Source organism: Anguilla anguilla, chromosome 6 (assembly GCF_013347855.1).
Source record: "Anguilla anguilla isolate fAngAng1 chromosome 6, fAngAng1.pri, whole genome shotgun sequence".
In the NCBI taxonomy this organism is placed as follows: Eukaryota; Metazoa; Chordata; class Actinopteri; order Anguilliformes; family Anguillidae; genus Anguilla; species Anguilla anguilla.
The window spans coordinates 10684226-10709094 of NC_049206.1; the positions used below are offsets into that span (position 1 = coordinate 10684226).

General features: G+C 51.8%; 1 protein-coding gene across 10 annotated transcripts in view; it reads left to right on the forward strand.

The window, feature by feature from the left end:
- Positions 1 to 24444, forward strand: part of st3gal3b (ST3 beta-galactoside alpha-2,3-sialyltransferase 3b) — a 61216-nt gene extending 36772 nt beyond the window's left edge. For all 10 annotated transcript variants that reach the window (XM_035421267.1, XM_035421261.1, XM_035421268.1 and 7 more), the window contains 4 exons: positions 165 to 351; positions 15825 to 15968; positions 17714 to 17860; positions 22992 to 24444. In XM_035421267.1, the coding sequence (XP_035277158.1) occupies positions 165 to 351; positions 15825 to 15968; positions 17714 to 17860; positions 22992 to 23081 (568 nt within the window). In that variant the 3' untranslated portion in view covers positions 23082 to 24444. The remainder of the gene's footprint in view (positions 1 to 164; positions 352 to 15824; positions 15969 to 17713; positions 17861 to 22991) is intronic.
- The last annotated feature ends 425 nt before the right edge of the window (positions 24445 to 24869 follow it).

The following is a 24869-nucleotide window of genomic DNA, read 5'->3' on the forward strand; positions in this document are numbered from 1 at the left end:
GCACGCTCAGCTCCACTCACTCATTTGTGCAATAAGGCAGTGCATTTGCTCCACCGGCAAAGGGATGTCCAGAGCGTGTGGGACGTGATTGGCTGCTTTTAGATGCAGCGCGCACATCGATACGTGTAATAGGCTCTCATACCTCGCTGACCCCCCTACCCCAGGTTAAACGAGGCGCCAGTGAACGGCTTCCAGAAGGACGTGGGGTCCAAGACCACCATCCGCATCACCTACCCCGAGGGCGCCATCCAGAAGCCCGAGCGCTACGAGAAGGACTCCCTCTTCGTCTTCTCCGCCTTCAAGCCGCAGGACTTCCGGTGGCTCCGGCAGATGGTGTTCAAGGAGAAGCTGGTAAGAGAACTCCTGGCCCCCAGGGGGCAGCGACGAGCTGAAACAGGGATATTTTGCGTGCAGAGGAAGAGAATATGTGAAGATTGCTGGCGGGGGGGGGGGGAACCTGCAGTCCAAACCCAGCAGCTTCTGGTGTGTTTCTGATAATAACCAGCATGGCTCACATTCTGAGAGTGTTTAAGGTGTTTTTGTATTGAAAAGCCTTGTGTGCTGAAACTATTAAATTCTATTGCATGCATTCTGGGGACTGTGGAGGTGCTTTTTATATGTAACTAAAGGATTTGTCACAAGGTGATCTAGTTTAGTGAGGCTGACCCAGGGCTGTTCCTGGTTTTATTCAGCATTTAGCTGTAAGAAATAGACAATCTTGTAGAACCTAATCTTTCCTGCTGTGTTTCTTGCACATCGCATCTCGCATTGATATTAAAGCAGGAAATAATTAAACTTGCCCGCACCTGATTCAGACTTGGTGCCCTTGGATTATTCTCTGCTCAGTTCAATGAGAAACAAAACAGTTCCTTTGGTGTCAGGCAAGTCACGGCTCTCCCTTCGAGATGAGCGACGGCTCCTGAATCAGCCTCTTAATCGTCAGGTCTGCTGGACCGAATCGGCTTTCCTTATCGCCCGCTCTCGCAAAGATGGCCGCAGTTTAGTGAGTCTGCCCTTTTTTTCTTCGTTCGTCCGGCCTGGAGAGAGAGTCGGTCGCAGTCAGAGCGTCGCTTTCTAAGGACGCTGCCGCTTGCACAGACACACAATGGCCGGCTCATTGCACAAACCCACTATGCATTCAGTGCAGCTGTGTGGCTTCATGGACTTCACATTTCACGAGGGGACATTTGTCAGACTAAGAGGGGGGGGGGGGGACACGGCGCACAGGTTGAGTCCTCCCAGCCTGCCTTTGAAGAGGGTCTATTTGTCAGAGTGTCAGACGGTGGAAACGTGGGGATAGAGGACAGGTAACTGATCTGGCCCCTGTCTGCTCTGTCCTCTCTGGGAAGACGTGCCTTTGATCTGGGGAGAGGAATTGATTGAGCGCGCGAAAGCAGATCGGTGGACAGAGACGTGTGCTCCTGCAGCACCGTCTGCGCGTTAAAAAGATATTAATGATGACATGGCCTGTCACCGGGGAGGAATCGTGTGTAAAATAAGAGCGGCCAATCTTCCAGACCAGGACCACCACCCCTCTCCCCCTCCACCCCTATTTCTGTTTTCGAGACATTTTTTTTTTTTTTTAAACGGGGTCTGCTTTGTGTTGGCGATTTCCCAGGCCCCCGGTCGGAGAAGACCCACAAGAGGGCCACACAACCACAGACAGCCGCTCTGCCCCCTCCAATGAAAACACGTACGGGCAGCTGCTTGCTGGGAAACGCGGTTTTTAAAAAAATCACCTCCACGGGAAAAAAAAAAACGCAGTGTCCATTAAAATTCTTGTAGCGGTCCGTGCTTCGGGGAGAGGAAGAAGCCGGGGGCCGCAGGGACCCCGGCCCTCGAACCGTAGCGAAACGCGACCCGTGAGTCACTCAGGGGCCCTTTAAAGCGTCATATGGGGAAGAAATTACCCCTCCGTGGTCCATTAAAGGAGTCCTCACACTCACTCTCACATTCAGCTCTCTTAGCGGCTTCACACTGAAGCATGTGCTTTCGCTTCCCATTCGGTTTAGTCACCGTCTTAAAAACCGAACCAGGAGTTTATTTATTTCCCGGTCGGTTTTTAACTGTCAGTGTCTGTCTGAAAAACAGCAGATATGCTGAGTTCCAGCCAGGCAAACGGGCTTGTTTTTCTGGAGCGACCTATTTGAGTCGTGGTATGTTATGTAGAAATGTTTAGACGTATGCTTGCTGCTTAGAGGATGACCCTTTGTGTGTGTGTATATATGAAAGTTTCTGTATTTTAGTGTTTGTCACATGATGAATGAGCCCTGTCACGTTTTACATTTTCAGAAAGAAAAATAATCCTGAATTTCCTGGCAGTTTCTGAGGACGTTGGTCTCGTAGACGTCATCAGTCCTGTGTTGTTTCAGCCTTAAGAATGCTCACATTATGTGGATTTATTTGTGTGTTTTTTTTAATCAAGTCAGCAGCTGGTTGAATGAATGTTTGTGAATGAATATTCATATTTTATTATTCATGTTTTTAAGCAGATGTCTTGTTTTTTAATTAACTTCTGAACAGCGCAAACAAGCCAAATGAATAACTGTCCCGGCATGATGCATATGTGAAGATGGCAATTGTAATATTTTGTCTCTCTGCTTTTATTTAAAAATGACATGGAAAAAAGTTAATTCTCAATTTCAGTTTTTAATTTAACCACACATTCCAGAAATCGTATGGAATGACGGTGTCTCAGTTTCCTTCAGTTTTGCTCGCTGTTCCAATACGTGACAGGAATAAGTAGATGCAGTTAGAAGCCAGAGGTGAATTAGATTGTGGTGTGTTGAGATTAAAATAAAAACCGGTTACTGTGCTGAGCCAACTCAGTTTTATCCTCTGTGCTTTCAGAGCTGAAACGAGGCAGCCAGGTACACAGAGATAGGTATACAAGTGTGTGACCGTGTACACAATTGTCTTTAAAAAAATCACGTCTTTAGACACCTGTTTATTCCAAAAATAGCCTATCCCATTCATTTATTTTGTTGGCAAGTTAAAAAAAAAAAAATGTGTTTGCTTGTGGGAGCTTTGAAGTGAAGGACACTGCAGAACCACATTGTGCACCATCTACATAGGCGGGGAAAGGAATGCAAGGCTTTTCAGAACGCCTTTGGCTTTGAAGGTGAGTTGCTAGTCTTCCGTGGAGACTGGCCTGGTTAACCCACCTTGCGTAGTTTTGAGCGCGGCATGGTTGCCAGGTGCGTCTCGTAGGTGATGTACTGACTGTAGGTATTAGTGTTTTTGAGGTACACTCGCTGTCAGACGGTACACAGCTGGAAAACGCCCCTCGTTTATCTCATAGCGTAGTGGCTTCTGTCATTGTTGCGTTTTTGTGTTTTTCAGCTGATGTCCACCTTTGTGAGGGTAACCGAGACAACACGTGAAATCTCAAAACAAGTGATGAGCAGAGTGATCGGGTTGGCCTTACTGAGATAAATCATAATAGGTTGCAAAAAAGAACCCTTGATACTTTTTCATTCATGCAATTTTGCTTTAGAGTAAATTATCTGTCAGTTAAGGCTTTGTTTGACTTAACTTGACTCGTAGGGGATTGAAGGGTTCATTTATCTTCAGGCCTGCCAGGATTAAGTTTCAATTTTTCGTGTTGCAGTCACAATTTTCCACCCGTTTCATGTGTTGACCAGGCCCGTGCCACCAGCTACGGCTAGCGCACATCCAGTCAGGCTTAGGTGCCCCTGAAGCGCTCGCTCTGGGTGGGAAGCCGTCGCGGCTGAAGAAGGTCTCGCGTGCTGCTGAATCTGCGGCTAGCGCTATCCATGAGCGGCTGTCGCTATAAGATGAGCGCTATCGCGCAGCGGTCAGGGCCCCGCTAAGCTCGCTCTGAGCAGGCTTCCTAAGCGCTCCTGCAGCCCGGCCTGCGTGCGGAGCCAGGCCTCGGCGGAGATGAGCTTTTATCACACAACGGTCAGGGCCCCGCTAAGCAGCCCAGCCTGCGTGCAGAGCCAGGCCTTGGCGGAGATGACGCCGGAGCGGAAGAGGGTGACCGATGGAGGAGGCGAGGGGAATCGAGCGGAGCGTTTAAGAGCCCTGAGAAGCGCTGGAACCCTGAGAAAGGGTCGAGAGGAACCCAGCGGCTTCTCCTCAGTCATTACTCCGGTGGAATGCCTCTGCGTTTATCGGCTAATCCGCCAACTCAGACTCACAAAGGAGAAGTCAAGGAGGCAGGAGAACCTTTTAATCCACCGCTACCTGCTTCCATATCTGTTTTAATCCCTTATTGCTTTAAACCTGTAGGGCAAAATTTTTCTTACTCGTGGCATTCGGTTCGTACGACTGCCTCTCTAGAGAAAAATGTAATTAAAGGAGGTGACGGTCTTTGTTCAGACCTCTTGGATTTCGATGTGCATTTGGAATCGGTTAGAAGATTTTCCCCCTGCAAAGGTAATGATGCTGCTCAGTGCATGTGGCTCCTTCATAGTCCTGTGTGCTGTGGCTGTCTCATGGCAACACAGTGTACCAGGCCTGTAGCTTCACACTGCAGTTCAGTCGCACTTGGACTGTGGTCGAACGGTTGGTTTAAAGCAGATCTGAGCCCCTCAAGCCCAGGTGCACCTTCCTTTATTTGTGCGCCCCAGTGAGGCCTTCTCCTGTAGAGCACCTCAGGTGTGCTCCCGGCCCCATCCCCCACCGTACTCGTTCTCCTTGCGGAACCTTCCAGAAACGGTGGCCTGAGGAGATCCGATGTCCGTCGGCGGTGGGTCGCAATATGGCAGGGCTATGAGGTTACCAGGGAAGCCTCGATGGAGGAGCAGGGGGCCGTCTTATCCCCCGTCCCTTAAAAAGGCAGATCTTGCCTGATCAGAGGCCCGCGGCGGTGTGCGGCGCGAGATCGCTTTCTGAGAGATGGGCGGAGATGCACTCTGGGAGCAGTCGGCCGGCAAGAGTACCCCGGGGTCGAGCTCACGAGGGGGAAACGGACACCCGTTGACGCTCTCCGCTCTGAAAGGGAGCATTCAGTCGACGGGTTTAGTCATTGTGTTCGCCTGAGCGTCTCCCATTACCTGGCCCACAATGGTCCTGTTTGGGGAAAATGAACACCAACGTGCCACTTCTCCCAGAATGGCAATTGTGAAAGTTAAAATAGCGGTGTGTGCAGCTGCTGTTCATGGGTGTCAGTGAGGCCCTGTTCAGTGAAAGTACACAATGGCCGGTTGACTTGAGACGGAATTGCCTGTATTTTGCTTGCAAATAAATAAAGTAATCATAGGTTTATGTCTCCTGATTGGTATGGTTATAGCAGGTTTGCTTAGGATAAGGTGCTTATCGTAAATGAGGTACTTCCTGCAGCGCACGCACACACACACATACTCTGACTCACACACATACCCAAACATACACGCGCACACGTTTCCTGAATGGTGCCATACATATGCTATGGGGAAGTCCAGGTGAAGCCCCAGGAGATGTTTATGGCACATGATTGGTGTGATTACCGCCGGTTTGCTTAGGATAAGGTGCTTATCTTAGATGAGGTACTTTCTGCAGTGTGCGCACACACACACGTACACACACACGCATGCACGCACTCACACACACGTTTTCCTGAATGGTGCCATAGTTATGGCACGTGGAAGTCCAGGGGCAGCTCCAGGAGAGTGACTGAGGGCCGTCCTGTAGTTGCCCTGTAAGGGCTGGACGCGTTTCAGCAGCCCTGGGGCTGCTCTGTAGTTGCCCTGTAAGGGCTGGACGCGTTTCAGCAGCCCTGGGGCCGCTCTGTAGTTGCCCTGTAAGGGCTGGACGCGTTTCAGCAGCCCTGGGGCCGCTCTGTAGTTGCCCTGTAAGGGCTGGACGCGTTTCAGCAGCCCTGGGGCCGCTCTGTAGTTGCCCTGTAAGGGCTGGACGGGTTTCAGCAGCCCCGGGGCCGCTCTGTAGTTGCCCTGTAAGGGCTGGATGCTTTTCAGCAGCCCCGGGGCCGCTCTGTAGTTGCCCTGTAAGGGCTGGACGCGTTTCAGCAGCCCCGGGGCCGGTCTGTAGTTGCCCTGTAACGGCTGGACGCGTTTTCAGCAGCCCTGGGGCCGTCCTGTAGTTGCCCTGTAAGGGCTGGACGCGTTTCAGCAGCCCTGGGGCCGTCCTGTAGTTGCCCTGTAAGGGCTGGACGCGTTTCAGCAGCCCTGGGGCCGTCCTGTAGTTGCCCTGTAAGGGCTGGACGCGTTTCAGCAGCCCTGGGGCCGTCCTGTAGTTGCCCTGTAAGGGCTGGACGCGTTTCAGCAGCCCTGGGGCCGTCCTGTAGTTGCCCTGTAAGGGCTGGACGCGTTTCAGCAGCCCTGGGGCCGTCCTGTAGTTGCCCTGTAAGGGCTGGACGCGTTTCAGCAGCCCTGGGGCCGTCCTGTAGTTGCCCTGTAAGGGCTGGACGTGTTTCAGCAGCCCTGGGGCCGTCCTGTAGTTGCCCTGTAAGGGCTGGACGCGTTTCAGCAGCCCTGGGGCCGTCCTGTAGTTGCCCTGTAAGGGCTGGATGCGTTTCAGCAGCCCTGGGGCCGTCCTGTAGTTGCCCTGTAAGGGCTGGACGCGTTTCAGCAGCCCTGGGGCCGTCCTGTAGTTGCCCTGTAAGGGCTGGACGCGTTTCAGCAGCCCTGGGGCCGTCCTGTAGTTGCCCTGTAAGGGCTGGACGCGTTTCAGCAGCCCTGGGGCCGTCCTGTAGTTGCCCTGTAAGGGCTGGACGCGTTTCAGCAGCCCTGGGGCCGTCCTGTAGTTGCCCTGTAAGGGCTGGACGCGTTTCAGCAGCCCTGGGGCCGTCCTGTAGTTGCCCTGTAAGGGCTGGACGCGTTTCAGCAGCCCTGGGGCCGTCCTGTAGTTGCCCTGTAAGGGCTGGACGCGTTTCAGCAGCCCTGGGGCCGTCCTGTAGTTGCCCTGTAAGGGCTGGACGCGTTTCAGCAGCCCTGGGGCCGTCCTGTAGTTGCCCTGTAAGGGCTGGACGCGTTTCAGCAGCCCTGGGGCCGTCCTGTAGTTGCCCTGTAAGGGCTGGACGCGTTTCAGCAGCCCTGGGGCCGTCCTGTAGTTGCCCTGTAAGGGCTGGACGCGTTTCAGCAGCCCTGGGGCCGCTCTGTGCCCCAGCGGCAGCTCCACGTGGCCGGGGTCGTTAATCACCCCCTTTGTTCTGCGTTTTCTGGAACTGAACTCCGAAGGCACGGACTCGCATGCAGCCCGGTCTCAGAGAGGGAGACGCGGACCGGGACACAGGCCAGAGGTCACGGCTGGCACACAAAACGGGGAACATGCTTTGGATTCCTCCCGACAAAGGGAACGTAGTGTTTCCGTGGGGTTCAGACCTTTTCCCACTATTGACAGCTTCGCTAAATGACCCAGCCGTGTCCCTTGCCATGCATCTGACACGCTCAAAAAAACACCCCTCCCTTCGGCTTAACAAAACAGTTTTTTCTGCCGCGAGAAAGCAACATGACACGCGGGGAATCTCAAAAATACAATAAATAATGTATGGGGTACGACTCTCACCGCCTCTCACCGCCCCGGCGAGTCTTCGTGACTTCGCTGACCATCACACCAAAAATTTAGAGGTCACCTCTCTTCATTGTCCACCGAGCGATGCTGTGTTCCTCGGGACGTGCCAGCTGTTAACGTCCGGATCTGACTAATCCAGTGGTTGTTTGTGCTGGGAGGCCTGGCTGGCAGCACAGCATGTGTCCAGCAGATGTGCAGCGGCCCCCAGCTGGACACGCTACCCGTCACCCAGGCTTTGAGGCCTAGCGTGCTGCCTGCCTGGATCTGGCCACACAGGTTCACTGAAGCATCAGACCGCGTCTGTAGCATTGCAGCCTGAAGGAAACCAGCGCCTACAATGCTGGTGCAGACTGCCATACCAGCACACTCCTATTAAAAAAAGAATGCAGTTAATTGAGCTTTAATAGTTTCTGGTTGCGATTCACTGACCTTTTCAAATATACCTTTTAAAAATGACTGAAATCTCTTTTAAAGGTTATGTTTATAAAAGCGCACGGCCATTGCCGTGCTGTAATATATCTGTCAATTTTGTTTGGAAGGTGTGTCATTTAATTACAGCTTTTGGTAAACATAAAAAATATATTTTTGTGCTGATTCCAAATGGCTGTCGAATCCAATTAGACAGATCATTACTTTCACTGAGCGATTAGAGTGAAGAGCTTGTGCATTAGAGACATATCAATCCAAGCACACAGCTCTGAGGGTGAGCTGCTTTAGCGGTAGCCAGCTTTTAACCAGCGAACCCCATTATGCCCGGGCCTCTTCTGCATGATGTGAAAGCCTAAACAGTGCCAGTGAATGGGATGCTCATGTCTGTCTTCCTCAGTGGAAAGGTGGAGGTATCGAATTGAGGCCCGTGCTTTGCATTTCCCTTTTTCTTATTGCCTGGGGGGTTGGTGGGGAGTGAGGACCCTGTGTGCTACACGGTGCTCTGTGATCTATGCCCCCGCCACCCCCTTGTCAGGTGGGATTGGGTTTCCAGCCCAGCTGGCCACCAAAGCGGCTCGCTGTGGGAGCAGAGTGTCCCCTGGGACTGGACCCCGCCCCCGAAAAGTAGCGCCAAATAAAGGGGACGGGCCTCCACCAGAGTCTCACAGGGGCTTAATGTCAGCCAGTGTATCCCATGACCAAACTGTCAAAGCCTTTCATTTAGCGCCTACGATAATTAATTAGTCTACGCTGAGTTTATATTACTTCTACTGTAAACATAAGTAATAATGTGAATTTGATGAAATGCGGGTTAATTTTTCAATTTAATGGCCACCTTATTGCTTTATAACACTGATTCAATTAAGAGCAGCCTGAGTCTGCCAGGCCTCTCTCTGTATATCTGTAACCTTGGTTCAGTCTGTGCGGACCCTCATAGATCGCAGTGGTTGTTCTGCTGATCATTCTCTAATGGGAGTGCAGCAGGGGACTGTGGAGCAGTTGTATGCGGTACATGTCCGTGTGAAATGTGAATAAAGGAGGAAGCCGGCTGGCTGAGCTGCTCCGTTTGCTTCTCAGCCCAGCACCTGATTCGCTGGTTGGCCGTTTTACCAGCTGCCTGTAGAGCAGTGAAATCTGAGAAATGAATTTCTCTTGTGAAGTGAAGTTCATATTCACGTAGAATTTGGCATGGGGGGGGGGGAGATTAAAGGGCAGGCCAAGTGTATGGTTATGGTTAGTTCAGTTTTCATCCCAAACTGAAACGCGCACACACACACACACACGCCACTCCTCCACACACAAGCTGTACTGGGCCTGTCAGTCTCTGATGGAGGCCCACTCTAGTGTTATTTAAGAATAATTTATGTGTTTGTGTTTCTTTTCTCTGAAAGGATGTGTGGAGTTGATGTGAAATCATCTCTTCTCGGAAGTGTGTTCTCCAGCTCCAGCTTGGAGCAGTAGGTGTGGCCGTGGAGCATCTGCACAGAATTACTCGGGTTCCATTTCAGCCGGGCTGCACCTGTCTGTGACACACTGAGCAGGCCGTGGGGTGTAGCAGGCTATCCTGCTGCAGGGGGGGGGGGGAGGTTTCTGTTAAAATTCAATTTAAAGGAGTGGAGAGTGTCCCTTCCCCCTCCCCGTGGGTGGGGTACTGACCGGCCCACTTTGCGGGAACGCACCGCCTCTCTCCCTCCGCCGTCTTTTCGCTTCGTTTCCTCTCCCCTTATCGCCTCGGAGCTTTGGCCGGCCAGAGGTTTCCCAACCCCCCCCCCCCCCCCCCCCCCCCCCGCAGCGGTTCTCGTCCGCGCGGCGCTCTCGTCCAGCCGAGCCGCGGTCATCCGTTTCTCCAGCTTCCCCGCCATCAGTTTCCCCGCAGCGCCAAAGCCTCTTACCGCGCCGAATACTCATTACCGCCGCTGGAGCCCTCAGGCCTCAATTCAGGTGTGGAATGACCGGTAAATTACAGCCCCCCCCCAGCTTACCACACTTGTGTTGACCCCCCCCCCCCCCCCCTTAAGCCGTCTTCATTCCAGTTTGCTGTAAAGAGGATCAGCCTGGAGTGTGTGGGGAGGGCAGCCCTGTCAGTGGGCCGTTTTAATGGGCAGCTTTAACACTTAGCAGCCACGCAGGAAGCTTGTTAAGGCTGCAGCGGAGGGGGGGGGCTCCCCGCCGGTGCCCCGCCCGCTTCTTTATTGCGGTGAGGCGGGGGGGGGGGGTTTGGTCGGGGGATCGCATACAGAGGGCGCTGGTCGTTATCGTCCCCGTGCGGTGAGGGAGCGCGGCCTCAGAAGGCTGTCCCCCAGGATCCCTTTCTCACTTGCCCCCGCCGCCCAAGCCGCCGCCGGATCGAGTTCCCCGCGGGTGCCGAGCCAGCAGGTTCACCACGGCCTCGCCAGGTGGCATATGTTTCAAATGTTTTTTTTAGTTAAAATGTTTTAATGAGCTGGAAATATGGCCTGAGAATATCCCGCAAATCAAGAGGTGCGAACCAAAGAGTGAACGAAAGAACCAAATGCATCGCAGGTATGAAAACAGAAAATGTGGCATGAGCATCAATCAGCCTGGGATAATGGTGTGGTCAGCTGAACCTGGCTTTTCCTTATGGCTGAGTACATGAGAGTAATATAATCATTCTCAGTGTGTTGGATTCCTGACAGGGAGCAGGAGTATCGCCTCCACTGAGTGTTAAAGCGCTTCGTTATGAATGTGCAGCACCTTGTTCTACCTGTCTGGTGTGACTGAACCAGAACACAGACGTGCTTTGGTCAGGTAAAGAGGCCCAGGCCCTTTGTTTGTAAATGCAGAGTTGGTGCCATCATCTCTGTGATAGATCTATGTTCTCAGTTCTCTCGCTGTTGTTGGTGTAAACACTGCATTCTGTTGCCCACAAATTTGGACGTTGTGCTTAAGCTAATGGAAAGTTGCCTGTGGTTGGTGAAAATGTGTGTGGGTGGAGATGGGATGAAATACTATATTGCTGTAAATATGTTGACTTTTTGTAACTGTAATCATAAATGTCATCTTTGCAAAAACAATATCTTAAAATGGCAATATTTTTTGTATTTGCCCACATATCTATTATGGGATGGAGCGTTGAAGGTCAGAACTAGGATCGCATAATCATTTATTAACACATTTTGTGGCTGAAAATTTTGGAAAGAGTAAATAAATAGAGAGCAGAACAGATACTCCCCTTGTGGTCCCCGTAAGGCTGTTAAAACCTGTGTATCGTCCTGTTGGAGCGGTGTGAATGTGTTCCTCTGGCCTCTGGGACGGGGGAGAAGGCCGCCCCCACGGCTTATTAGAGTGTGAGAACGGAGCCCGGGTTCGAGCGGCTCGCCGCAGCCCTGGTGTCAAGTGCCTGCCGCTGGTTCCAATCAAGCAGGAGAGCGGCAGTCCGCCCTCAGAGCGGGCCGTGGGTCCCCCCCCCACCCCCCGCACCGGGGGAGCTGAATGACCCCGCAGCCTTGAATTAACGCGGCCTGTCCACATGTGCTCTGCGCCTCCGTGCGGCCTGTCCACATGTGCTCTGCGCCTCCGTGCTGTTAGTCCACGCTCTCGTTCAGCTCGGAGTGCAGACGGTGCTTTCCCCTCCGTTTCCTGAACACCGGAGCTTTTAGCGCCCGTTAAGTGGCCCGCTCATTTTAGCCCTTTGATGGTAATGAGCAGTTAGGCTTCATTATAAAGGAAATATGATCATCTCAGAATAATTCTATACTATACCAGCTATACTGTTTATTTGACTCCACTGTGATGAAGTATTACATTTCACACCTCCTGCATTTAGCGGGTGGTTTTATCCAGATCGGCTTACGCTGCTTACATTCTTTAAATACAGTGCATTTATACCGCTGGATGTTTACTGATGCAGTGCGGGTTTAGGGTACAGCAGCAGTGCCCCACCTGGGAATCAAACCTGCAACCTCGGAGTTGGAAGTGGAGTTCCCTAACTGTTATGCTACACTCACTCACCCCCCCCTCCCCTCCCCTCCCCCCCCCACCCCAGCTCTCCCTGCTGGCTGCTGAAACCGAAGAGCTCTGTCCTTCAGTTCGTCCTCTGTCTCCGGCCAATGGGAGGATGAGTCTCGCCTCCTGGCTGCCAGGGAAACGCTCCCTCCCTGCCGTAATCGGCCTGCGGATTAAGGGCCGCCTTAATTAGCGCTGATGTTTGATCAGTCGGGGCACTGGCACACAATGGGATCTCCTAATCCAATAACGACTCTCTGAAGCTGTTACTCAAGAAAAGCATTTTTTTAAAAAGAAAAAAAACTATTACAGCCCTTTTCGTGCCACCCATATGCATGCCTGCGCAGTCCCCATGCCAGGGTGCGCTTCCTGTGGCGCAGTTCTGCAGATAAGAACCTCTGATGCCCGTTTTATCCTTCCACTCCCCAGCCGGCCGATGCCATCCAGTCCAAAAGCAGTCTGAATGAAGATGTGAAATTCCCCAGCCCTGCTGTAAAGAGCCTTGCATGGCCCCGCCCCACACTGCTCAGTGTTTCTGTAATTAGGAGCGAGTACTACGCTGTGTCAAATGTGCGCGATCAAAGCCAGCCCTTTATCCTCCATAACTTCATAGCCCCCGGGACCCGCCGCATCTTTCCCTGTTTCTGCAGCACCAGAGATGCGCTTCAGATGTGCTTTGAAGAGAAACTGCAAGTAGAACTGCAGTCTCTGCCGGGTTCGTGCTGTGGTGTTCATTAGACTCCAGTTCCAGTCATGTTTATTTTACGAGGTCTTGTTTTCGTTCCGTAATATCGTTGTGCGAGACAAAATGCGATAATGGGGTGTTTCATTTTTTTGAACCTCTTTGTTCGCATCATAAAGCCCTTAAAAAAAACAGTCTGTAAGAGCTGAAGAGAATCCTCCCTGGAGTGGCTGTGCTGTGCTGATATGTACTGTGTGACTGTAGGTCTGTGCTGTAGGTATGTGCTGTGTGTCTGTGCTGTAGGTATGTGCTGTGTGACTGTGTGTCTGTGCTGTAGGTGTGTGCTGTGTGACTGTGGGTCTGTGCTGTAGGTATGTGCTGTGTGACTGTGGGTCTGTGCTGTAGGTATGTGCTGTGTGACTGTGGGTCTGTGCTGTAGGTATGTGCTGTGTGACTGTGGGTCTGTGCTGTAGGTATGTGCTGTGTGACTGTGGGTCTGTGCTGTAGGTATGTGCTGTGTGACTGTGGGTCTGTGCTGTTGGTATGTGCTGTGTGACTGTGGGTCTGTGCTGTAGGTATGTGCTTTGTGACTGCAGGTCTGTGCTGTTGGTATGTGCTGTGTGACTGTGGGTCTGTGCTGTAGGTATGTGCTGTGTGACTCTGTGTCTGTGCTGTAGGTATGTGCTGTGTGACTGTGGGTCTGTGCTGTAGGTATGTGCTGTGTGACTGTGTGTCTGTGCTGTTGGTATGTGCTGTGTGACTGTGGGTCTGTGCTGTAGGTATGTGCTGTGTGACTGTCTGTGCTGTAGGTATGTGCTGTGTGACTGTGGGTCTGTGCTGTAGGTATGTGCTGTGTGACTGCAGGTCTGTGCTGTTGGTATGTGCTGTGTGACTGTGGGTCTGTGCTGTAGGTATGTGCTGTGTGACTGCAGGTCTGTGCTGTAGGTATGTGCTGTGTGACTGCAGGTCTGTGCTGTAGGTATGTGCTGTGTGACTGCAGGTCTGTGCTGTACAGATATGTGCTGTGTGACTGCAGGTCTGTGGTGTAGGTATGTGCTGTGTGACTGCAGGTCTGTGCTGTAGGTATGTGCTGTGTGACTGTGTGTCTGTGCTGTAGGTATGTACTGTGTGTCTGTGCTGTAGGTATTTGCTGTGTGACTGCAGGTCTGTGCTGTAGGTATGTGCTGTGTGACTGTAGGTCTGTGCTGTAGGTATGTGCTGTGTGACTGTGTGTCTGTGCTGTAGGTATGTGCTGTGTGACTGCGGGTCTGTGTTGTTGGTATGTACTATGTCAGGGTACTGCAGGCTCTATCTGATCTTGCCCTGACTCCTCTGTGTTTACTGTAGAAGGAGCTGTTTGAGAGCAGTGAGCTCGGCGTTGTCTGGCCTCTGCTCCAGATGGTCCACATCACCAGCACTGACTGAAGCAAAACACAGTGCTGCCTGGTGGACAGGAGCACGCACACACACCCACGCACACCACAGATACACACACACACGCACACACACCACAGATTCACACACACACGCATTCACACACATGCACAGGCAAGCACACACACGTACACCCACATACAAATCACAAATGGACACACACACACACACACACCACTGATATACATACACACATACATGTGCACACACACATGCACACACACAAACTGGTAGATGTGTTATGAGGAGTACAAAGTAGTGCCACACATACTTTAGCTCAGCTTTTTTAAAGAGGGGTAGAATGGTGCTGAGCAGACTTCAGGACAGAGTAAATAATGTGGGGCAATAAATGTGCAAAATAGGGTTCCAGAGTTCATCTGCCTAACAGTTTCCGTAAGGATTATTTTCATTGGCAGACCTGTTTTTAGTGCTGATTGGTCAGTTTGATTGCAGAACCTTATGTTGTTTGCTGGTTGGTTTCGTATTTCTCGTTTGAGGACGTTAGAGGACTTCACAGCTGAAAATGGACTGTTCCCACAGGAGCAGACGAACTGTCCGTCTCTTAAGGGACGTCTCCTTTTCTAATCAAATGTGAATCTGTCATGTTTATCGCTCATTTGGCTTCGGTTAGGAGTTGGCTTCACAGTCGCTGTCTTTACATCTGCCAGCATTCCTGTTTTCCGTTTTTTTTTTTTTTCTTCGTCCCTGCGTAATTCATCACTTCTGTTTCTGCGCGTCGGAAAGCGAGGAGGCCAGATGTGAGGCGGCCCCTTCTCTGCCGCCACTCGCCCGTTTTTTCCACCAATCCGCCGTCTCCGGCACAAGCCCCGCCCCCCTCGGGAGAGGCGTTTCGCGCCTCGGCACGCCGTTGGCCGGGGGCCAGGCCAGATGAAAGCGATCTGCCGTGTTCCGCGGTCGCTCGCCTCATTTCTGATATCAAGGGCGCGACGCTGGTCTGTTTGTGCAGGTGACTGGCCTTACGGAACCATTGAATGACCTGGCTCCCCGCCACGGTGGCGGCTGTTACAGCACCTGTCCGTTAGCAGTGCGTCTGCTGTCCTAACGCACGCGCCCGCGGCTGCGGAACGCTCCGGAAGCCCCTCCGTTTCCGTTTTCACCCGGAGACCGAAGCCGTGGCGGTCGGACTGGAGGCCGCCGCCCGGTGTGGAGAGTTTACTCCCGCGGCGCCAGCACCAGGAGCGGGGCGACCCCCCGAGCGGGGACCGCGCGCCCCGCTGCGCTCGCTGACCTTAAATGGCCCGCGCGGCTCGCTCGGGTGCCAGCGTCTGCGCCCGTCCCGTCCCGTCCCGAGAACGCGGGGATTAGCGCGTGAGCAGAGGGTCCCGCTCCAGCTTCACATCCGGGAGAAAAGTGATAACCGTGCCCCATCAGCCGGTTCAGAGAGTGACAGAGCTTAGGAGCAAAGAGGGGCTGGACCTTAAAGGGTTGCTTTCTGACTCTGTTCTGCCTGCATGGTTACTGTTCAGATCCCCGAGGGAACCTGGACCCTGACAGTCCATTTGCAGTGTTCCTGTGAGGTGGGATTTGTCATGTCTGGTTCAGTAACCTTGGCTGCTAAATTGCTGTCTCTTTCTCTCTCAAAATTTCAGGCACTGTTGTTTTTTTTTTTTTTTTTTTTTTCTTTCTTGTGTTTTTTGGTGGGTTTCTGATGTACGGTCACACTTTTGTTGTCTTTTGTGCTTACTTCTTCATTGTGATTGTTCAGAGGAAGTAATTGTTTAAGTTTTGTTTAATAAAGTATTTTTTACAATCTCTCTCTCTCTTTCTCCCCCTCTCTCCCTCTCTCTCTCCCTCTCCTCCCCTCTCTCTCTGTCAGAGGACAGAAGGCTTCTGGAAGTCTGTGGCCCATCACGTGCCCAAGGACCCCTCGGACATGCGCATCCTCAACCCCTACTTCATCCAGGAGGCGGCCTTCCAGTTCATCGGCCTGCCACTCAACAACGGGATCATGGGGAGGGGGGTGAGTGACAGCGCCTCCACGCTCCGCCCGAAACACGCCCACAGACACCGCCTCGGCCCCGGCACCCACGCCAACCCCACCGCAGCCTGCCCCCGGCACCATCCTGGGATTGCTATGACAGCATCCAATCCAGGGTTGCCATGACGTAACGGCTGCGAATGCCGCAAGCTCTGAGGAGGAACCTCTGCTTTGCAGGAAATGCCATCAGGGGTCATAAGAAGTCATGCTCAGTCATGATGTCTGTAAATATTGCTTTATACCAGTGCTGTGTGTGGTTAAAGGTGACGTCTGTAAATATTGCTTTATACCAGTGCTGTGTGTGGTTAAAGGTGACGTCTGTAAATATTGCTTTATACCAGTGCTGTGTGTGATTAAAGGTGACGTCTGTAAATATTGCTTTATACCAGTGCTGTGTGTGGTTAAAGATGACGTCTGTTTCACACACAGCTTCACTGATGAGTGAGCTGTCAGATGTGCTCTGCCTTTGAGAGTTCTGCTAGCGCTCCTGCTGTCTGATCTTTCTGAGGAAACGCAGCCGTCCCGTGAGCGCTGGCCCTTCAAACGCTCTGCCCCCGCTGGTGCCTTGTGTCCCCGTGACACAGTGCAGGGCCTGCGGGAGGCCTCCGGCCCCGCCCCGCCCCGTTAAAGAGGTGTGCGTGACACGCATCAGCCCCCCAGGACCTCGTAAACAAGGGGCTACAGCCCCAGTCTCAAATTAAACTTCAATAAAGGGAGAAAATTTTGACCTACCTTTTGAAGGTCAGAAGGAATAGATGGTGCCCAACCCCCTCCTTAGACACACATCTACATCTATGAATCATAAGCTTGTTTTTATGTCTGGTTGTTGTAACCGAGTGGCTGTGGATGTAGGACTGATGGAGATGTCAGCCAGCCCCCTGTTTGATGGCTGGTGACAGCAGCAGGGTGGGGTGCAGTTTCCCAGCAGAAGGCCTGACCACAGGGACCCCCCCTCCCCCCCAACATGTGCACAGCACGTGGGCTTGGCCTCGCCCCCAGGGGGTTAGTGCTGGGGGGAAATGATCAGGGCAGACCGAATGACAGGGTTTGATGACCTCGTACCCCCGATGCACCCAGCCCCTCCATCGCTGACCTCTGTCAGGCACTACCGTCAGACCAGGGATCAGCTTGGGCCGTCCGTTAAGGTGAAAACATCACACAGGCAAACCACTGCATCCCGGACCAGTCAGAACCACAGGAGAGAGAGGCCGCCTCGTTTGGGGAAGGGGCAGTCCGAATACAGCATTCCGTTGATGTCATAATCCATGAGCCCTTAGCTCCCACCCCCCCCCCCCCCCCCCACCCAGAGTTGTGATAGGAGTTTCCATGGAGATGGGACGGTGGGGGAAGTGGGGGGTTGGCAGTGAGTGTGGTACAGCCTGTGGTGTCTTATCAGGTGCTGTACAGGCTTTAGGGAGAGAGGGATTAGTGCTGTCACTCCTCAATTTGTGCACACAGTCCTTCACCCTCTGAGAGAGGAACTTCAGCACCGCCCTGCACTGCTACAGACCCCCCCGAAAAGATATGGAAGAGCACACCATTTTATGGTGTATCAGAATATGAAGCTATTTCCCTGAAATGATTTGTACGATGTAGAAGTTGAAGTAGCCAATGCGCACAAAATCATGATGTGATGTGACCTTCCCCTTCAGTTTTGGTTGTTTTGTTTGCTCCATGCATTCAAGATGTTGAACATTCACTAGCTAATGTCTGCATCCTTTTCACAGAATATACCAACACTGGGGACCGTTGCCATAACGATGGCCCTCCATAACTGCGACGAGGTTGCCGTGGCTGGATTTGGGTATGACATGAACACCCCCCACGCCCCCCTGCACTACTACGAGACGGTCAAGATGTCGGCCATCAAAGAGGTACGGCACTCGCGCGTCTCTGTTCCCTGACCAGATTTCAGATTAGCATTTGGTGTTAGCATTCATATTGGCTGTGCAAAGGGGCCCATATGCATCATCAAACTGCGTCATGCATACATCATCAAAATGTGTCCTGGTCTGTCCTTCGCCGCTGTGGCCTAAGTAATCTACAGAATGTGATGCCTTATCCAGGCTGTACTTCTGCACACTGTTACCTAGTATTTCATGTAGTTGTCATGTAACCTGGGATGGCTCAAGAAATTATTTGTGCAGGAAAAAAATATGAGAGCCCCCCCACACGCACGCACATGCATGCGCACACACACACACACACACTCACACCTCTAGGGACTCTGCACCTGCTAGTGCCCGGGACCACTTTTCCTGTCATACCCTCATGTTCCTTGCGGTTTATTAGCACATTGGTGCCCCGCCCCCAAAGTGCCTTCTAATGAAGCACTCTAATAAGATGGCAGACCTGATGGATTAAAAATAATGGCACCATACTCATTACGTGACCCTGTACTCCACCAGATCCCGGCGCTGACGGACAGGCAAACACTGAAAAGGGGTTTTGGGTTTCCCTCGCCGGCGTTTTCCAGCCGGTGCCACGAGTGATTCCGATTGTTCAGCCCCCAAACCCCCACCCCTTTTTTTTTCTGCCGCTGCGTTAATTGTGCTCAGCCTGTCTCCCTCTGTAAAGAGGATACGCGGACATCTACCAGCCCAGCGAAAACCACACACCTGCCGTATGAATGGAATTTGTATGGAGCTTTAGGGCTTACAATGGGGGCTTGAGTTCCAAATACTGTACTTACAGTGATAATGGCGGAAACAAGAAACACTTGGTTTGGAATTGACTCTGTCGCTATCCCTCAGGTGAGGGTGAGATGGCGAAATATTTCCAGCACAGGCCAAGCAGTAAGGCGTGTTGTATGTGAAGCCTTAAACTTTGTTTTTCAGACTCAACACCATGGATATTCATGTTTTCCACACTGTAGTTCCCTAAAATGAGCACATAATGCAGAGCAGAGCTCAGGTTCTACTGAAAGGGGAACACTTACTGTATGGAATTGCGCTGTTTTGGGGGAAACTGTTTTCCGCTGTTTTACTCTAATCTCACGTACATCTGACGTGGCCGCCCTGAACATTCCCTTGCTGTGCGTGGCCCCACTTAATGCAACAGAGCTGGGGCTAGTGGCCGGGAAACCCATGCTAAAGCACGTCTTTCTCTCTAACCGCACCCCGTCTCCCGTCTGTACTGAGGGAAAGCTGGTGAAAGCGTCTTTCCGTTGAAGAGCGAGCCTCTTCGAAGTAACCTGTGGTACCTGCAATTGCTGAGAGCTTGGCTTATACTCTCAGTCAGTGTTCCGGAACTCTGCTTTTTTCAGTTACCAGTAGCAATTGTGACATCAGCACTGGAATGTTCATTAAAGAACGTTCTAACACACATTTGTGATCTCACGCCTTAAAGGGTTAAACACACAGAGGCAGCGTGGCACCGTAAATCACCTGCCGCCAGAGCAGCGCGGATGCGCCGTTTCCACCCGGGTCATGTGACCCAGCATCGCGTCGGCGGCGCGCTCTCTCCCCCCCGCGGGCACATGTCGTTCTTGTGTTTCAATTTGCAGCCGCACACGCCCGCCGCCCGCCTGTCAAGTCATGAATTATTGATAGCGGGGAAATCGCCCCCCGGGGCGAGGCGTCGTGGATATTTAGGGCGGCTGGAGGCAGCCTCTTCCTGGGAAACCCGTATATCATCCAGCAGATAGGAGTCAAGCTGCCTTATATGTTGCAGTAGACGGCAGGTATTCTGTCTGTCTGCCCCGCTCTCTCTCACTGAGGGGTCTGCAGTAAACCACACACGTCCTCTCCCGACCCAGACCGCATTACTTACAGCCTGGGCCCGACATTTGTTCTCAATGTCTCAGAGGAGACAAATTGCATAGATAACAGAATGGATTTTAAAATGCGATTTCTGCGATATGAAAGAAGGGCAGGTATTCGGAGGAAGGGCTGAGGGAACCATAAATGTAGAATTCTCTGCCCTTCGCCGTCGGACCCGATGAAGCGGCCCGTTCTCAGCGAAGGCCACCCACTGAGAAACAGGCTTTTGAGTATCGAGCGGGACGGATGCCTGGGCCCTCAAAGGATGTTTTATTACCGCTAAAACTACAAGGGCCAAAAAAAAAACTAAAACATAATCTCCAGTTCTTCAGTCAGACTTTGCCTCACAAATGTTCGTCTGCTTCGATCGGTCGTCTGCACACGGAAACGCCTGGATCAGGTGGGTCGACGGGCTCCATAGATAAGCCTTTGAGGCCATCTTGGAATTTTTTGCATGTTTGTTAGTACAAGTGTGTGAGTGCGGAGACCAGCGCCGCTTTTGATAGCAGAGGAACGCTTTGGGCCTACGAAATGTGAGCCTGGTTCCCACTGACCCGTCCCGGCTCCTGGTCCCGGTCTAGTGCACCCCTTCAATGCCGTTTCACGGTCCTGTTGACCCCGGCATTCTGAACCATTTATCTGTACTCCTGCCGCCCATGTCCGCTTCTTAAAGACGTTTCTTTGTAAATAAATGTATATTTAATTTCCTACTCTGACTCTTATCCAACTGAGGTGTCAACTCAATGGATTCTGGTTTTCTGAGACTAGAACAAAAAGAATTCCTGGTGAATGATCGTACTCAAGTTTGGCACTGAAAATGTTTTTGTTTTTGTCTGTGAGTGATCGGTATACAAGCGAGGTCGTGCTAATTGCTCCAGACGAGCTGATTGGCTCCTTGCATTGTTGCCTTCCACCGTTGGTGTGCGAGTTTGCGTACAAATGGGTAAATGAGAGAGGCATTAGCTGTAAGGTGCTTTGTGTAGACGCAGTTGCTGGAAAAAGCAGTATATAAGTGCAATCCTTTTAAAATGATGCCTTCAACGGAGTGAAAAGTATTAAAAGACATGTTGGTTATGATATTTTGCACAGGCTAAATGGGAACTCACATGGGCCCTCGGTGAGCGAATCTGGAGCCGGTCACCGTGCTGTGTGCCTTGGTAAATTTGCTGTGGAAAATGCCTTCCACTTGCCTTCGGTACACAGACCTTACTGCTAATTCAGGTCATTGGTAGCAGAGCTAGGAATAACAGTCAGAGACCCAAAGAACATTCCAGAACATTACAGAGGGACTATGTGTACAGAATCCTCCATGTCCCTCTTCCCCTGAGACCCCGAGCGAGAAGTGCTAACATGTCTGAATGTCTGAGGGCGGATTGAAGTGCAAGTGGCTGAATCGCAGGTAGAAAATGTTTCTCAGAGGAAAATCTGGTTTGAATTTCCTCTGCCTGCCGTAAATCAGGAGGAGGGCCCCGGCCGAAGTCTCGCCGCCGTTTCTCTAACGAGCGTCCCGGAGAGCAGCGTTAGCGCGCCGTTTCCGCTAATGGCCGGCTCAGGAAGAAGCCGCTAGCACGCCGTTCTTGCTAATGGCCAGCTCGGAGGGGAAACGCCAGTGGGCCGTTCTTGCTAATGGGCCAGCTCAGAGGGAAACGTTAGCGTGCCGTCCCTGCTAATGGGCGGCTCACAGGGAAACATTAGCCTAACGCCAGCTTAGCCACGGTGTTAGCGCGATCCGTCACAGACCCGCGATAGCCGGCGGCGCACCACTTAGTCGGGCCCCACGGGGGGTTGGGTGGGGGGGCACGGGTGAAATGAGGCCCCCTCACGGGAATGGCGGGGGTCCGCCGAGGCCGCGCTCCTCACAGGGAGCCCTGTTCCACAGGGCCACGGTCCCACCGGGGCCCCGCTGCAGCGGGAACGCGCTGGCGGCCCCTCGCCGCGGCCCTCCCTCTCCCGGACGGGCGAGCTGATTTACTGCTCTTCGGCTGCTCCTAAGAGCAGTCGCAGAGTGCAGAGCGGTCCGGCCCGAATTCTTCACGTGAAATCTGCTTCCTGTTGCTGTGAGGGGAAATTTTCTGGAAGGGGGATGGATTTTCCTGGTTCTGTGACTCGCACGGAGGAGGTGAAACTGTCTCTCCCACCTCTGCTGTTGACAAATAGCATCCGTCTGGAATAGGAGTTAAGGTACAGGGAGTTACTGATGGTTGCTGTATTCCGTCTGCGACTTGTCCCTCAGAATGAATGGGGAAATAAAGATTTGGACAACTGAATTTGACGTACATGATGCACACATTATGATGTATCACAGGAAATATTACAGATTGGAGAGGGCCATGCCTTTTCTGAACTTAACCGCAGGTCCATTACATCAGCATCAGAGATCTTTGAATCTAATTTGAGAATGAACAAAACATTCTACACGCTATTGATGATGTCATAGTACCGCCTGGGGGCAAATGAGAGCGAGTGTTCCTTTATGAAAGGCAAGTGTCAACAAAAAACATCTTAATTTGCCATTCCGCAGCGTCACTGTAAACACACGCGGTTTCACTCACCTGGGACCACGTTCTGTATGGTAGCGGTAAGTGAGCTGTCAGAGTCAGGTCCACACTCAGGCCTGCGGGGCAGAGCCCCTGAGGCGTAGCTATTAGCAGCCTGGCGTTAGCCCTCCTGTTATGTTGAAGCATGTACGCTAGCTCGTTAGCATGCGTAGCCTTCGCCAGCCATTTTCTCTGCTTTTGACGGTCAGTGCACTTCATTGGCTCGTAAATCAAACGCGCACAAGTCAGAACGGTTAAATCGCACGCGGTCTGCCCTGTAATCCTGCTTTCGTTTCTCATCCTGCGTTGAGTGACCCGCTCTTTGGGAGGTTAATGGCGGCTCTGATTGGACAATAGGTGTTTTCTCTCTGGCAGAATGGCCTGTTTGCTCTGGGTGATCCCTTTCAGCTTGACATTCTCCCTTTTTGCTCTTGCTGTCGGCCAGGAGATTTTCTTTCGAGTGATCAAAAGACCCAAAAGCACATTGGCACATTGTATGTGGTCATGTAGAGAATTTAGACTGGCCATTCAGTATGCATGCATTTATGCAAGGTGTGTGACATGAAATAAAGGCTCTCTCTCTCTCTCTCTCAATCTCTCTCTCTCTCACTGTCTCTCGCTCTCTGTCTGACTGTCTCTGTGTGTCTCTCTCTCTCTGTCTGTCTGTCTGTCTCTGTGTCTCTGTCCTTCCTCTCCCTCCCATGCAGTCTTGGACTCACAATATTTCGAAAGAGAAGGAGTTCCTACGCAAGCTGGTGAAGGCCAAGGTCATCACAGACATGACGAACGGCATCTGAGGCCTGGCCGGGATTCCCTTTTCCCAACGAACTGCTGAGCAGAAGCGGTTGGGAAACTGAGGCTGAGGCGGGGAGGGGGGGGCCCGGAGCCCTGCCGGCCCCACCCCTCCGCGCCCCCGCGCCCCCCCCCCGGCACCTCGCGCCATTCCAAGCTTTCAGGAGGCGGGAAGGCCGGCGGAGAGAAGCCGGAGCTTCCCGGGCCAAAGCCGCCTCCTTCGCTGGGACTCGGAATATGGACTCGGAATATTCCCTTCTTCAGGAACGATCCTGGGCAAAACTTGAGTTTCCACTTTGTCCCGGGGGGGGGGGGGAAGTCGCACAACGAGCGGTACTGGGTTAAGTGAAGGAAGCGGAAACATCACGCTAACCTGCCGGAACGAGAGCGAAGGCAAAACGAAGCAAGTGGACTATGATCGGTGTGTGTGCCAAATGTACCTCATCAAATACCTGAATGTATTCATCAAAGAGTCGTAGTGCGTTGTACAGGCCCGGGTCGCCCCTCGGTACTGCTTTTTTTAGGAGTATCTCCGTCCGGGGCAATGCTGTCCCGGCCCTGTCTGGAACCCTGGGAAAGGTGTAGTCTTTTTCCTTTTTTTCCCCCCTCCATTTCTTTTTATCAGCTCCTGTGTTCAGTGACATTTTTAGGCTTTGCACAATGTGTCCAGGAGTATGGGGAGAGGTCGTGGCCTTTTTTGTTTGTCTTTTAAGCATTATTTATTTTGTTTTACTTATTTGGAAGTTGCCTCATTTCCCCTGATGGACAGCCAGACAGTCAGTCAGACTCCATTTTCCGTTATTTGTCTTTGTACTTCTCTGATTCTCTCTATAAGAATCGGAACCTATTTATATTGAGCCCCTTCCCGAATCTGCCGACCTTTGGTTGGCTCAAACTAGTATCGTATTATGCTTCTGCTATGCGGTGGTGGTAAACTTTTTTAAATATTAAAAGTTTTCGGGGTGTTTTGTATTTATAGAGATGCAAATTACTGTACGCCTGGTTAAATATTCTGTTTACCGTTAAGTTAAATGAACGAGGAAGCATCAGTCCCCAATGTTGGAGAACCAAAATCAGTGTTCAGGGTCAACCAAGGCGCTGGCCTGTGCCCACAAAACCAAGGCCGAACCCCCGGAACCTTTGTGGTAAGATGGAATATGTTGCACTACATTCCGTAAGGATTGGGTGAATGCACTGGATCACGCTGTATGTGAAGTATACCTATCAACAGTTCAGTAATTAATTAGCGTTCAATTCATGGATCAAAAGCAGATCAGTAAACCAATATTTTTTTAATGTACAGAGGTATACTGTTTGTGTTCTTTCTGTAACTTGTAATAAATGCATTGAGTCTCCTTTGTCACTTTGTGAAATGAGAACGACTTTTTTCTTTTTTCTTTTTTAACTTCTTGAAACATGAAGAATAGACTGGGATTGTCTCAGAGTCTGATTGTCATTACTGTTTTGTGTGATAAAGCCGTCCAGACTGAAGCTGTTGTTCAGGGTAGCCACCAGGCAGCTGCTCCCCATGTCGTCCCTGGCCTCTCTGCTGGCTTTTTGCTGTTACCCAGCTACATTTGGACAACAGCTCCCTGGATGGTGTTTGGTCCAGCTGTCTTGTGCTGCTGGGTTACAGTCCACTTTGATTCCGTTTGTGATCCAACCGGCAAATTGTGTCCTGGGTTGAATTGGAAGTGCAGTTTGTTTTGGATTCCAGATTTAAATTATGTGTCTGAAATGTCAGTCCAAATCAGTCCAGTTGTCCTCACAAGAGAGCCTTCAGGTATTTTTAT